The sequence below is a fragment of the Plecotus auritus genome (genome assembly GCF_963455305.1).
Source record: "Plecotus auritus genome assembly, chromosome: 2".
Taxonomy (NCBI): domain Eukaryota; kingdom Metazoa; phylum Chordata; class Mammalia; order Chiroptera; family Vespertilionidae; genus Plecotus; species Plecotus auritus.
In genome coordinates, this window is record NC_137771.1 from 113,494,363 (window position 1) to 113,508,748 (window position 14,386).

The window sequence follows — 14,386 nt, forward strand, 5'->3', positions numbered from 1 at the left end:
GCTTCACAAACATTTGGTTGAACTGTAAAATTTTTGCACCTGACTATCAAGCAAGACGGGTTCTTGGGCTGAAGAAACTCCAAGGAAGCTAGTTGCTAGGGAGAGGAAGCCGGGTGCTGCAACATGATGTTATTACCTGGTGCCAACAGTGACAATTTCCAATCTGGGCTGGGCTGTGGGACACATTTTGTACCTTGGGTCTTGGCAGCTTTGGCTGCACTTTGGTGGGGTGTCGCTCTGAGGTGGTGGCGAGGCCTGTGTCCTACTTGGGGGATGTCGAGTGTTGGCTTGTCAGTGCCAAGTCCATGGTGCCATTTATTTTTAAACTAGAGGCCCATTGCATGAAATTCATGCACTTGGAGGTATCCCTCAGCCAAGCCTGCACCCTTTCACAGTCCAGGAGCCCTCGAGAAATGTCTGACTGCCTACTTAGGCCCACTCCTCATAGGGAGGGGACCTAAGCCAGCAGTTGGACATCCTTAGCACTGCAGTGGAGTTGGGAGAAGCTTTCACCAGTACTACTGTGCTCACCAGCCATGAGCCTGGCTTCTGGCTGAGCAGCGCTCCCCCTGTGGGAGCTCACTGACCTCTAAGGGGAAGCTCCTGCATTGAGCATCTGCCCCCTGATGGTCAGTGGGCATCATAGCACCCAGTCATTCCACCATCAGGCCAAAACCGGCTCTCCGACATCCTCCGAGGGGTCCCAGATTGCGAGAGGGTGCAGGCCAGGCTAAGGGATTCCACTGGTGCACATTCAGGGCCACGGAGAGATGTTGGCCAGCCAAGGATGGCCAGCCAAGGAGGGACCGTGGGAAGGCTCTAGGGCATGTCTGGCCCATCTCAGTTAGTCCCTATCAGCTGGAACCAAGCAGCAAGCTAACCTACCAGTCAGAGCATCTGCCCCCTGGTGGTCAGTGCACATCATAGCAAGCAGTTGAGTGGCCTTAGCATATCATTAACATATTATGCTTTGATTGGTAGAATGCCCAACTGGATGACTGAACACTTAGCATATTAGGCTTTTATTGTATAGGATGGCCAGTGCTCATCATGGCAGCTCCTGTGTCAAACATCTGCCCCTCGGTATCAGTGCGAGTCATAACTACTGATTGGAGGGAAGGACAGACGCTTAGCCTTTTATATATATACTAGAAGCCCAGTGCACAAAATTCGTGTATGGGGGGTGTGTGTCCCTCAGCCCAGCCTGCACCCTCTCCAATATAAGACCCAGCAAGGGATGTCTGACTGCCCATTTAAGGCAGTCGGACATACCTTTCACAATCTAGGACTGCTGGCTCCCAACCGTTTGCCTGCCTGCTTGCCTGATTGTCCCTAACCGCTTCTGCCTGCCAGCCTGATCGCCCACTAACCACTCCCCTGCCAGCCTGATCGATGCCTAACTGCTCTCCTGCCAGCCCGATGCCCCTAACTGCCCTCCCCTGCCACCCTGGTCACCCCTAACTGACCTCCCCTGCCAGTGTGGTCACCCATAACTGCTCACCCCTGCTGGCCTAGTCCCCCCCAACTGCCCTCCCCTGCAGGCTTGGTCCCCCCCAACTGCCCTCCACTGCAGGCCTGGCCTCCCAACAGCCCTCCCCTGTAGGCCTGGTCCCCCCCAACTTCCTTCCCCTGCAGGCCTTGGTCCCCCCAACTGTCCTTCCCTGCAGGCCTGGTCACCCCCAACTGCCCTCCTCTGCCAGCCCAGTCACCCCTAACTGCCCTCCCCTGTAGCCTGATAGCCCACAACTGCCCTCCCTGCCAGCCATCTTGTGGCGACCCTCTTGTGTCCACATGGGGGTGGCTATCTTTGACCACATGGGGGCAGCCATCTTGTGTGTTGGAGTGATGGTCAGTTTGCATATTACCTCTTTCTTAGATAGGATACTAGTGGCCTGGTGCATGAAATTCATGCACGGGGTGTTGTCCCTCAGCCCAGCCTGCCCCCTATCCAATCTGGGACTCTTGGGGGATGGCCTAAGGCCGTGGTTGCCACATGCAGCTCTTTGGCCCCTTGAGTGTGGCTCTTCCACAAAATACCATGGCCTGGGCGAGTCTATTTTGAAGAAGTGGCATTAGAAGAAGTTTAAGTTTAAAAAATTTGGCTCTCAAAAGAAATTTCAATCATTGTACTATTGATATTTGGCTCTGTTGACATGAGTTTGCCGACCACTGTCCTAAGGGATCGGGCCTAAACCGGCAGTTGGACATCCTTCTCGCAATTCGGGACCACTGGCTCCTAACCACTCACCTGCCTGCCTGCCTGATTGCTCCTTACTGCTTCTGCTGCCAGCCTGATCGCCCCCTAACCACTCCCCTGCCAGCCTGATTGATGACTAACTGCTCCCCTGCCAGCCTGATTGCCCCCAACTTCCCTCCTTTGGAGGCCTGGTCCCCCCCAACTGCCCTTCCCTGCAGGCCTTGTTCCCCACAACTGCCCTCCCCTGCCGGCCTGATCGCCCCCAGCTGCCCTCCCTTTCAGGCCTGGTCCCCCGCAACTGTCCTTCCCTGTAGGCCTGGTCCCCCCAATTGCCCACCCTTGCAGGCCTGGTTCCCCCCAACTGCCTCCCCTGCAGGCCTGATCGCCCACAACTGCCCTCCCCTGCCAGCCATCTTGTGGCAGCCATCTTGTGTCCACATGGGGGTAGCCATTTTTGACCACATGGGGGCAGCCATCTTTGACCACATGGGGGCAGCCATCTTGTGTGTTGGAGTGATGGTCAGTTTGCATACTACCTCTATTTAGATAGGATACTAGTGGCCTGGTGCATGAAATTCATGCATGGGGGGTGGTCCCTCAGTCTAGCCTGCACCCTCTCCAGTCTGGGACTCCTTGGGGGATGTCCTATGTGATCAGGCCTAAACCGGCAGTTGGACATCCCTCTTGCAATCCGGTACCGCTGGCTCCTAACCACTTACCTGCCTGCCTGCCTGCCTGATCACCCCTAACCACTCTGCCTGCCAGCCTGATCAACCCCAACTGCCCCCACCTTCGGGCCTGATCACCCCTTACTGCCTGCCCCTGCCAGGATGATTGACCCAACTTCTGCCCCTGCTGGCCTGATTGCCCCCAACTCCCCCCCAACCCACTGCTGGCCTGCTCACTCCCAGCTGCCCCCCCCCCCTGCTGGCTTGATTGCCCCTAATCACCTCTGCTTCTGCCCCACCAACATGGCTTTGTCTGGAAGGATGTCCGGAAGGTCTCCCAGTCTAATTAGCATATTACCCTTTTATTAGTACAGACTAGAGGCCTGGTGCATGAAATTTGTGCTTGGGGGGGTCCCCTAAGCCCAGCCAGCACTGCGCCCTCTCCAATCTGGGACCCCTTGGGGATATCTTCGGGATCAGGCCTAAACTGGCAGTTGGACATCCCTCTCACAGTCCTGAGCCCCTGGCTCCTAATCACTCATCTGCCTGCCTGCCTGGTCACCCATAACTGCCCCCCACCCCAGCCGGCCTGATTGCCCGTCACTGCCTCTGCATGTTAGCCTGATCGCCCCTAACTGCTGCACCTGCCAGCCTGGTCACCCCTAACTGCCCCATGCAGCCAGCCAGGTTGCCCCCAAATGCCCCCTCCCTGCCAGCCTGGTCATCCCTAACTGCCCCCTCCCTGCCAGCCTTGTCACCTCTTACTGCCCCCCCCCCTGCCAGCCTGGTTGCCCCCAACTGCATCCCTCTGCTGGCCTGGTCACCCATAACTGCCACCCCTGCTGGCCTGGTCGCCCCCAACTGCCCCTCTGCTGGCCTGATTGCCCCCAACTGCACCCCCTGCTGGCCTGGTTGCCCCTCATGGCCCCCCACTGACTTGGTTGCCCCTACACAGCCTGATTGTTCAGTTGTTTGGTCATCCCTCACTAACCCCCCTGCCAGCCTGGTCGCCCCATGCAGCCTGCTTGTTCAGTAGTTTGGTCGTCCCTCACTAACCCCTCTGCTGGCCTGGTCATAGGGAGCCATCTTGTGAGGGCATGAGGGTTAATTTGCATATTACCTCTTTGTTATATAGGACTAGAGTCCCAGTGCATGAAATTCGTGCACTGGTGGGGGGTGTCCCTCAGCCCAGCCTGCACCCACTCCATTCTGGGACCACTTGAGGGATGTCCTATGGGATCGGGCCTAAACCGGCAGTTGGACATCCCTCTAGCAATCCAGGACTGCTGGTTTTTAACCACTCGCCTACCTGCCTGCCTGATTGTCCCTAACTGCTTCTGCCTGCCAGCCTGATCATCCCTAATCACTCCCCTGCCTGCCTGATTGATGCCTAACTGCTCCCCTGGTGGCCTGATTCCCCCCAATTGCCCTCCCCTGCTGGCCTGTTCACCCCCAACTGCCCTCCTCTGCTGGCCAGATTGCCCCCAACTGCCCTCCCCTGCAGGCCTGGTCACCCCCAACTGCCCTCCCCTGCAGGCCCGGTCGACACCAACTGCCCTCCCCTGCTGGCCTGGTTGCCCCTAACTGCCCTCCTCTGCCGGCCTGGTCACCCCTAACTGCCTTCCCTTCTGGCCTGATCCCCCTGAAACTGCCCTCCCCTGCAGGCCCAGTTGCCCCAACTGCCCTCCAGTGCTGGCCTGGCAACTGCCCTCCCCTGCCGGCCATCTTGTGGAGGCCATTTTGTGATGACATGGGGGTGGCCATCTTGTGACAACATGGGGGTGGCCATCTTGTGGCAACCATCTTGTGATGACATGGGGGCGGCCATCTTATGATGACATGAGGGAGAGACACCACCTAGGTTTTTATTAGTATAAATAGACTAGAGGCCTGGTGCATGAAATTCATGCATGAGTAGGGTCCTAGGCCTGGCTAGCGATCAGGGCCGATTGGGGCCTTCTGGCTGCCAGCTGGGGCCTTCCTTCTTTCTGTGTCACTCCCTGGTGGTCAGTGCATGTCATAGCGAGCAATTGAACACCCAGTCTCTTGGTCGAACTCCCAAGGGGACAATTTGCATATTAGGCTTTTATATATTTAGATGATAATAGAATAAATGCATACCTTCCAGAAGATCAATTTGCTGATGAATCAGTATCTCATCTACCTAATATAGTAAAAATAATTGATCTGTTAGTATACATCATGATTTTTAAGTTAACCAAATTAAGAATCATTTTTATATTTTTAAAATGTATGCAAATATCAATATTTGTCAATATTATCAATATTTAATAATTGTATTAATTTAAAGTGTAAAACTAAGGTTGAATAGTTTATAATTTATAAAGGAGCTTGAGTATGTTCACTATTAAGATGAGCAAATTACTTTGACAGGAATGCCTATAAAAATGAGAAAACACTATTCCTTCTAGAAGATGTTTAGGAATTAGTGAGACCTTTTCATGCATTTAAGGAACTTTTTTTCTATAAATCGCAAAATTATTTTCTAAGTATACTTGATATCATTATTTGTAGTAAGAATAACTTCCCTCTGAGATGTATCAGTCTGTCCCATGCTTCAATGTCTCTGGATCTATTTTTTTCACCAGTGAATCCATCTTTCTCTGTATACAAAGTTCCTTTATATTTGTAGATTTAGAACATGAATTGTACTAGCAGAGTAATGGATTTGATTAAAATATACAATTACAACCTATTACATTTAAATTACTTATAATGGTCCAGTTCAAGATGGTGATGGACACACTGAATCTATAGCTACATACAGAACAATTTCTTCTGAGTCCCTGATTTAAAAAAAAATCTACTTAGGTATTTCTTGAATATGTGAACTACTAAAATTCTTATACACTGCTCAAGTGCATTATGGGAAATTAAATTAGTAAAGAGAGTAGTGATTGGCTATTATAGCAATAATTATTTATTTATAAATTGATACATTAGAACTTCAATTCCTACTTTATCTATGAGATTCCTAATACCAAACAAATATAGTCTCTCATTGGTGTGATAAACTATTTTGTAGTACATTAAAGTCCAGGATTTTATTTTTTATTAGAGGCCCAGTGCCCGAAATTCATGCATGGGGGGGGGGGGGTGTCCCTCAGCCCAGCCTGCACCCTCTCCAATCTGGGACCCCTCAAGGGATGTCCGACTGCCCTCTCACAATCCAGGACTGCTGGCTCCCAACTGCTCGCCTGCTTGCCTTCCCGATTGCCCCTAACTGCTTCTGCCTGCCAGCCTGATCACCCCCTAACCACTCCCCTGCCAGCCTGATTGATGCCTAACTGCTCCCCTGCCAGCCTGTTTGCCCCTAACTGCCTTCCTCTGCAGGCCTGGGTCCCCCCAACTGCTCTTCCCTGCAGACCCAGTCACCCCCAACTTCCCTCCTCTGCCAGCCAGGTCACCCCTAACTGCCATCCCCAGCAGGCTTGATAGCCCCTAACTGCCCTCCCTTGCATGCCTGGTTCCTCCCAACTGCCCTCCCCTGCAGGCCATTGTGGTGGCCATCTTGTGTCCACATGGGGGCAGCCATCTTGTGTGTTGGAGTGATGGTCAATCTGCATATTACTCATTTATTAGATAGGATAGAGGCCTGGTGCATGGGTGGGGGCCAGCTGGTTTGCCCTGAAGGGTTTCCTGGATCAGGATGGGAGTTCCCTTGGGGTGTGGGGAAGCCTGGGTGAGGGACCTGTGGTGGTGTGCAGGCTAGCCACGCCCCCCAGCGACCCAAACAGAGGCCCTGGTATCTGGGATTTATTTATCTTCTACAATTGAAACTTCATAGCCTGGAGTGGAGCCAAGCCTTCTGCTCGCTCCGTGGTGGCAGCCATTTCTGTTGGGATTTATGTAATCTTCTATAATTGAAACTTTGTAGCATTGAGTGGAGGCCTGGGCTGGCAAGGGCAAGTGGAAAGCTTGGCTTCATCCATTGCCGGGGAAACCCAAGCCTCCCTCCTGCTTTCTGTGGCTGCAGCCATCTTGGTTGGGTTTATTTGCATATTCCCTCCTGATTGGCTGGTGGCATGGCTTGTGGGTGTAGCAGAGGTATGGTCAATTTGCATATTACTCTTTTATTAGATAGGATTGGTAGTGTTGATCCTCAGAAAGAAGATACCTATCAATAAGGGATCCTGATGACTAACTGGGCTCAAATTTTTAAAAAAAAATCCTGGTAGCCATTTCTAAACAGAGGCCTCTTATGCAAGCCACACTTCAGGGAGAAGCCTGCACTAAGCTTCCTGACTCCTGCACTGAACTGCCTGCCTACACTGTGTTCCTGTCATCTGAGCCAGCCTGTTTAAAGGAGTTCCTGTAATTGTATTTCAACCAATAGGACTAAGACTTTCCCTGTCCATTCGGAGCTGTGCAGCTATATTCTTATAAATATCTTTAACTGATCAATCAGAACAGTTTCATTCTGATGAATTAGGATAGGACAACTTTTAGGATCAATCTAACTGTGAGGATTTAAATTCCTCATTTGCATGAGGACAGACCAATCAGCAATGAGGGACAAGGAATTTCTTTCTATGTAAGTCAGCTCCCCTTTGGCTCAGGGAGTGTAATTTCCCTTTCCACCATACACTGAAGATTGAGTTTCCCTGGCTGGATCTGCAGTACCAAAGATGTTTCATCAGACCTGAATGGAGCAGTCAGGAGTAGTGTGGAACAAAGAAGAACAGGTGGAGCACTTTGGACCAGAGTGGATTGGGGAAGAGCACAGCTGTCTAGCTGAAGAGAGGCCTCACCCTTGGGGTGCCTCACCTAAGGCCTGCCTCACACTGGGATGTTCCACAGCCATGCTATTTCATAATCCTATTTAATAAAAGTATAATATGCAAATTAACCATCACTCTGCTATACCCACAAGCCACACACACCAGCCAATCTGGAACAAGTATGCAAATTAACCCAACAAAGATGGCTGCAGCCACAGAGAGAACATGAGGCTTGGGTTGCCCCAGCAATGAAGGAAGCCAAGCATTCCACCTGCCCTGGTGGGCCCAGGTCTCCGCTCAAGGCTACAAAGTTTCAATTATAGAAGATAGATAAATCCCAACAAAAATAGCGGCAGCCATGGAGCTGGAGAGAGCAGGACGCTTGAGTTGCCCCCGGTGATGGAGGAAGCCAAGCTTTCCGCCTGCCGTGGCGGGCCTAGGCCTCTGCTCAAGGCTACAAAGTTTCAATTATAGAAGATAAATAAATCCCAGATACCAGGGCCTCTGCTTGGGTTGCTGGGGGGCGTGGCCAGCCTGCAAACCACCACAGGCCCCTCAGCCAGGCTGCCCCACGCACCAAGGGAACCCCCACCCTGATCCAGGACACCCTTCAGGGCAAACCAGCTGGCCCCCACCCATGCACCAGCCCTCTATCCTATTTAATCCAATCTAATCCTATCTAATAAAAGGATAATATGCAAATTGACCATCACCCCAACACACAAGATGGCTGCCTCCATGTGGTCAAAGATGACTGCCCTCATATGGACACAAGATGGCCCCAACAAGATGGCCAACAGGGTAGGACAGTTAGGGGTGACCACACCAGCAGAGGAGGGAATTTGGGGGCAACCAGGCCTGCAGGGAAGGGCAGTTGGGGGGGGCCAGGCCTGCAGGGGAGGGCAGTTAGGGGCAAACAGGCTGGCAGGGGAGTGGTTAGGGGGTGATCAGGCTGACAGGCAGAAGTGGTTAGGGGCAATCAGGAAGGCAGGCAGGCAAGCAGTTGGGAGTGAGCAGTCCTGGATTGTGAGAGGGACGTCCGACTGCCCATTTAGGATCAGGCCTAAATGGGCAGTCAGACATCCCTCGAGGGGTCCCAGATTGGAGAGGGTTCAGGCTGGGCTGAGAGACACCCCCTCCTGCATGAATTTCGTGCACCGGGCCTCTAGGTAATTATAACACCATTGAGCTGTTTCACAGCCATGTTGAATCTCAATTGAGTTGTTGGCACTGATCAAAGTTTCCTTCTTTACTGTACCTTAAATAGGGAATTCCTGTATGCATTGAACTGGCACTAACAACTGTCAGTTTACAGTAGTATCTATAAAACTGGGTTTTCTGAAGAACAAAAGCATCATAAAATATAATTTTATTAATTACAATTAAAAAATGAGTCATATTATATAAAAATTCAAACTCCTTTCTTGGTACCACTTATTGAAACTCAGCACTAAACTTTGTTATTTATTTCCTACTCCTAGGAAATTATTAAGTACTAGAGGACCCGTGCACGAAATTCGTGCATGGGTTGGTGTGTCCCTCAGCCCAGCCTGCACCCTCTCCAATCTGGAACCCCTCGAGGGATGTCCGACTGCCCATTTAGGCCCAATCCAGGTAGGATCAGACATCCCTCTCACAATCCAGGACTGCTGGCTCCCAACTGCTCACCTCCCTGCCTTCCTGATTTCCCCTAACTGATTCTACCTGCCAACCTGATCACCCCCTAACCACTTCCCTGGCAGCCTGATTGATACATAACTGCTCCTCTGCCAGCCTGTTTGCCCCTAACTGCCCTCCCCTGCAGGCCTGGTCACCCCTAACTGCCCTCTCCTGCAGGCCTGGTCACTCCTAACTGCCCCCCCCCTGCAGGCCTGGTCCCCCCCAACTGCCCTTCCCTGCATGCCCATTCGCCCCAACTTCCCTCCTCTGCCGGCCTGGTCAGCCCTAACTACCCTACCCGCCAGGCTTCATCGCCCCCAACTGCCCTCCCTTGCAGGCCTGGTCCCTCCCAACTGCCCTCCCCTGCTGGCCATCTTGTGGTGGCCATCTTGTGTCCACATGGGGGCAGCCATCTTGTGTGTTGAAGTGACAGTCAATTTGCATATTATTCTTTTATTAGATAGGATTAGATAGGATAGAGGCCTGGTGCAGGGGTGGGGGCCAGCTGGTTTGCCCTGAAGGGTGTCCCGGATCAGGGTGGGGGTTCCCTTGGGGTGTAGGGTGGCCTGGGTGAGGGGTCTGTGGTGGTTTGCAGGCTGGCCATGCCCCCCGGCAACCCAAGCAGAGGCCCTGGTATCTGGGATTTATTTATCTTCTGTAATTGAAACTTTGTAGCCTTACGCAGAGGCCAAGGCAGGCCAGGGCAGGTGGAAACCTTGGCTTCCTCCATTGCCAGGGAAACCCAACCCTCTTGTTCTCTCCTTGGCTGCAGCCATCTTGGTTGGGTTAATTTGCATACTCGCTCCTAATTGGCTGGTAGGCATGGCTTGTGGGTGTAGGGGAGGTATGGTCAATTTGCATATTACTCTTTTATTAGATAGGATTGGGATTAGGGAGCCCAGGATACAGAACCAAAGTTCAAGAAGTAAAAAGCCATTCTTACTTCATTGGCATTTTGATGCTGAACATTTCATGTAACTTCTCTGGACCTCAGTTTCTTCTTTAATAAAATGTTAATAATTATAGCACTTAAATATCATAGCATTTCTAAAAAGATTAAAGTAGTTAATACTTGTATTAGACTTAGAAACAAAGCCTGGAAAATGGTGCTAAGTAAATGTTTGCTGTTGGCTAGTATCACAGATTATATTCAAGATCATAGAAAACACTATTTCCTAAGCCATTTGCTTTAAAAGTAAACCTGACCTAGAACTGAATTAGAGTAGTAGTTTTTTAGTAAAAAATGTTGTTATACCATTTCAGACTTTTGTGAATTAGTCATCTATATAAATAAAAATGTAAATGTTTGTTTGTTCAAAATCTTAAATCTCCGAAAGTTCTTCACCGATTGCTTTGAAATTTTGACACAAAGTTGCATTCGAATACGTGCATGTTTTTATGACGTTATACCTACTATTATGTAGATGTCACACTTGTGACAGGTAAAAACATGCTTTTTTTGAAAAACAGCGCCATCTGTTGGACATAAAAGCAACACAAGCTATACTAAATATTTTACGATTCCATTTCAATGTTTCCGATTGCATTGTTAAATTGAATTTTCATAGATTTCAATTTATTTTCATTTAGATTTAATTATTTCGTGTAACATTGCGTTGAAATTGAGCTGTGTCGTTTACCATAGCGTTCATTTTGTGAGTATAGTTCGACCTTCTTTAGTTCATCCAAATAATGCCTCACAGAAGATCAAACCTAGGTCATCGTACTCGTGGAGCAGAAGCAGTGCAACGAGTAATTGCAAATCAAACTGAGGAAGAACGGGCATCAGGAAGCAGCAGAGCGACGTGCAGCCAGACTTGAGGATGCACAGTTGCGAGCAGGGCGATCACATTCTGCAGCTTCAGATCTGCTTCGTTCTCAACAGAATGAACGCGACAGGCTGAGAGTGACTGAAAGACGTCAACGAGAAACAACAGATCAGCGTCAAACACGACTCCGTGCTCAGCAATCACGCGATTGCAATCGCCTTGCATTCCAGTACAACCCAGCTGATGATTATAGTTTGAGCTGGCATGTTCTCATCGGCACTATGACTGAAGTGTGTCCTTATTGCAAGGCTCTGAAATTTAATGGAGAAACAAAAGGAATGTGTTGTGCCACCGGAAAAATTAAACTGCCTCAACTTGGAGAACCACCAGAGCCATTAAAAACTTTGTTTGCCGGATATACCGCCGAATCAAAGCATTTCCTATCTAACATCAGGAAATACACATCAATTGCTGGAAATTGGGAATGGAAAGGTGCCGGTTGATCTGACCTCAGGACGAATTTCATTGCCTCATTCATAACTTCTGAAATTTAATGACAACAAAAGAATTGGTTGAAAAAGTATTTCCCAATATTCAAACCAATTATAAGAATCATGATTGGCTGAGTGAACGAGCTATTCTTGCGGCCAAGAACAAAGACGTCTACGAACTTAACAATATTATTCAGTCTAACATTCAAAGCGAGGCAGCCACATACAAGTCCGTCGACACTGTTGTGGAAGCAGATGAAGCGGTTAATTATCCAACAGAATTTTTGAATTCACTCGATCTGCCAGGGATGCCACCGCACATACTGTAATTGAAAATCGGCGTCCCAATTATCATGTTGCGAAATATCAACCAGCCAAAGCTTTGCAAAGGCACGCAGCTTGCAGTAATGAGCAATGTCGTAGAAGCAACAATCTTGACAGGACCTTTCAAAGGTCAAGATGTCCTCATTCCTCGCATTCCTATGATTCCAAAGGATATGCCATTTCAATTTAAGAGGTTACAATTCCCAATTCGATTGGCGTTTGCAATCACCATCAACAAAGTTCAGGGCCAATCTTTAGAATTGTGCGGTTTAGATCTAGACACGGATTGCTTTTCTCATGGACAATTATATGTTTCATGTACTCAGCAAACCAGACAATCTCTATATCTGCACAGACAATGGAACAACAAAAAATATTGTATACCCACAAGCATTGTGAAATTAAACATATTAAAAACATGCGCTTTCTCTTTTCTTTCTTTTCCATTTAACCAGACTGAGCCACAGCAACACGTGGCCGGGTACAGCTAGTTTGTTAATAAGTAAACTGGAAGCACAGTTTAATTTGAATGACTGTTTTAGGTACTTGAAATTACCTGACTTAAATATTCCAACCCTGGTGGACAGTCTGATGGAAGTGGTGGTGCTGGCATCCATGGTACCCCTGCTGGTCCACCTGGCTGATTATACACTGGTTGGTGTTTAACAGGAGAGTCCACTGGACCAGCACCTGAATAGCCAGGTAGTGGCACTGAGTAGTCAGCCTCGGGGAGAGGATAGGCATTCTGGAGGCTGATTTGGGCACTATATCCTTGAGGTCCTGAAATATGAACAAGTAAAATAGTTTGTATCTGGACAGAAAAACAGAAACATCAATACATTTAGAATTGCCCCAGTTATCTACAAGCTGAAATTTCAACTTAAGAAGAATATATGCAACCCTATGTTCATAGCAGCACAATTTACAATAGCTAAGATTTGGAAACAGCTCAAGTACTCTTCAGTAGACAAGTGGATAAAAAGGCTGTGGTACATTTTACACAGTGGAATACTATGTAGCTATAAAAAAGAATGGACTCTTACCATTTGCAACAGCATGGAGGGACCTGGAAAGTATTATGCTAAGTGAAATAAGCTAGTCAGAGAAAGGTAAGTATCACATGATCTCACTCATATGTGGAGTCTGATGAACAACATAAACTGATGGACAAAATAGATCCAGAGACATAAAAGCATGGAACAGACTGAAAATGTTCAGAGGGAAGGTGAATGTGGGTGTGGGTGGGAGAGATTAACCAGGGAACTTATATGCATACATGCTTAGCCATGGACATATAAAATAGCATGATGAAGGCCTGGGAGGGGCAGGTGCAGGGTGAAGGTAGTTAATGGGAAAAAAACACCAAAGGGGACATATGTAATACTTTCAACAATAAAGATAAAAGAAAAAAAGAAAAATAAATAATTGAAATACCAAAAGATCACTGATAAAAAGAAAAGAATACTGTTTCAACAAAGCTTAAGGTTTGTGTTTTTGTCTTTCAGCAAGTTTTCTATTAAATATCTCTGGTTTCATATATACTTCTATTCTGAGGGTGGTTGAATGTGAATCAAGTCAACTTGCAGCCTTACCATTATTGTTAAAATTAGATATGTTAGAAACCTAAGGAAAATAAATAAAGTTAACAATGATCTAGAGTCACCTACATCAAGATTCTGGAATTTCTTCATGGAAAAGAGAGATGGCAGTGGGAAGAAGGCCATCATAGAAATTGTGAGCCAATGTTTCCAGATCCAAAGCAGACTGCAAAAAAATGATATTTTGGAATTCTAACAAACAGTATCTCTTGGATATATAGAATTGGGGCCAGTTGTGTCCCCTTAAGGGATATTTGGCAAAATCTGAACATGTTTTTGGTTGTCAAAATGGTAGAGGATGGTGATATTGACCAGGAATGCTGATAAATATCCTAAAATTCCTAAAACATAATCCTGAGGAAAAGAATTATCCATACAAAAATATAATGCCACTATTTTAAAACCCTGGTTCAGAGGTAAAGACATGTCATTCCATCTAGTACTGTCCAGATACTTGTCTGATTTAACATTTGCAAGAAGTTTTTGAGACCCTCTAAATGAAAAAGAAAAATCCACTATGATATTAAGATAACAAGTTTAAATTTCACATTTTAGTACCCTCAGCTCTCTGGAAATACAATTTGAGAACCAGGGTAGGCAAAACATTTTTAATGAGCAAAACTGTCTTAATTACATAATAGGCTCAGTGTATACTCTATATTCCATGTGAATTTTGACTACAATGAAGCTTCATAAGCTTCTACATATAGTGCATAGAATAATAATTTCATAGTAATAGAATATAATTTTAAAGTACTGTGCTTCAAAATATTTTAAAAGTAAGGGCTATGCAAAATTTAACTTAGAATATGCAATTTGTAAAAAACTGAATGGGACACTGACGAGAAATGCATTACCTTATATTGCAAAGGTTGTATCTTTTTATCCTTACTCGAAGATATGTTTATTGGAGAGAGAGAGAAAGAAAGAGAGAGAGA

At 47.7% G+C, this 14,386-nt stretch overlaps 1 protein-coding gene across 1 annotated transcript in view; it reads right to left on the reverse strand.

The window, feature by feature from the left end:
* LOC308241180 (phospholipid scramblase 2-like) overlaps window positions 1-13,574 on the reverse strand; it is a gene marked incomplete at both ends in the record, with an annotated part of 86,331 nt that extends 72,757 nt beyond the window's left edge. The window contains 3 exons of the mRNA XM_080654660.1: window positions 4,987-5,029; window positions 12,407-12,661; window positions 13,518-13,574. Of these exons, the coding sequence (XP_080510786.1) occupies window positions 4,987-5,029; window positions 12,407-12,661; window positions 13,518-13,574 (355 nt within the window). The remainder of the gene's footprint in view (window positions 1-4,986; window positions 5,030-12,406; window positions 12,662-13,517) is intronic.
* Window positions 13,575-14,386: the final 812 nt, after the last annotated feature.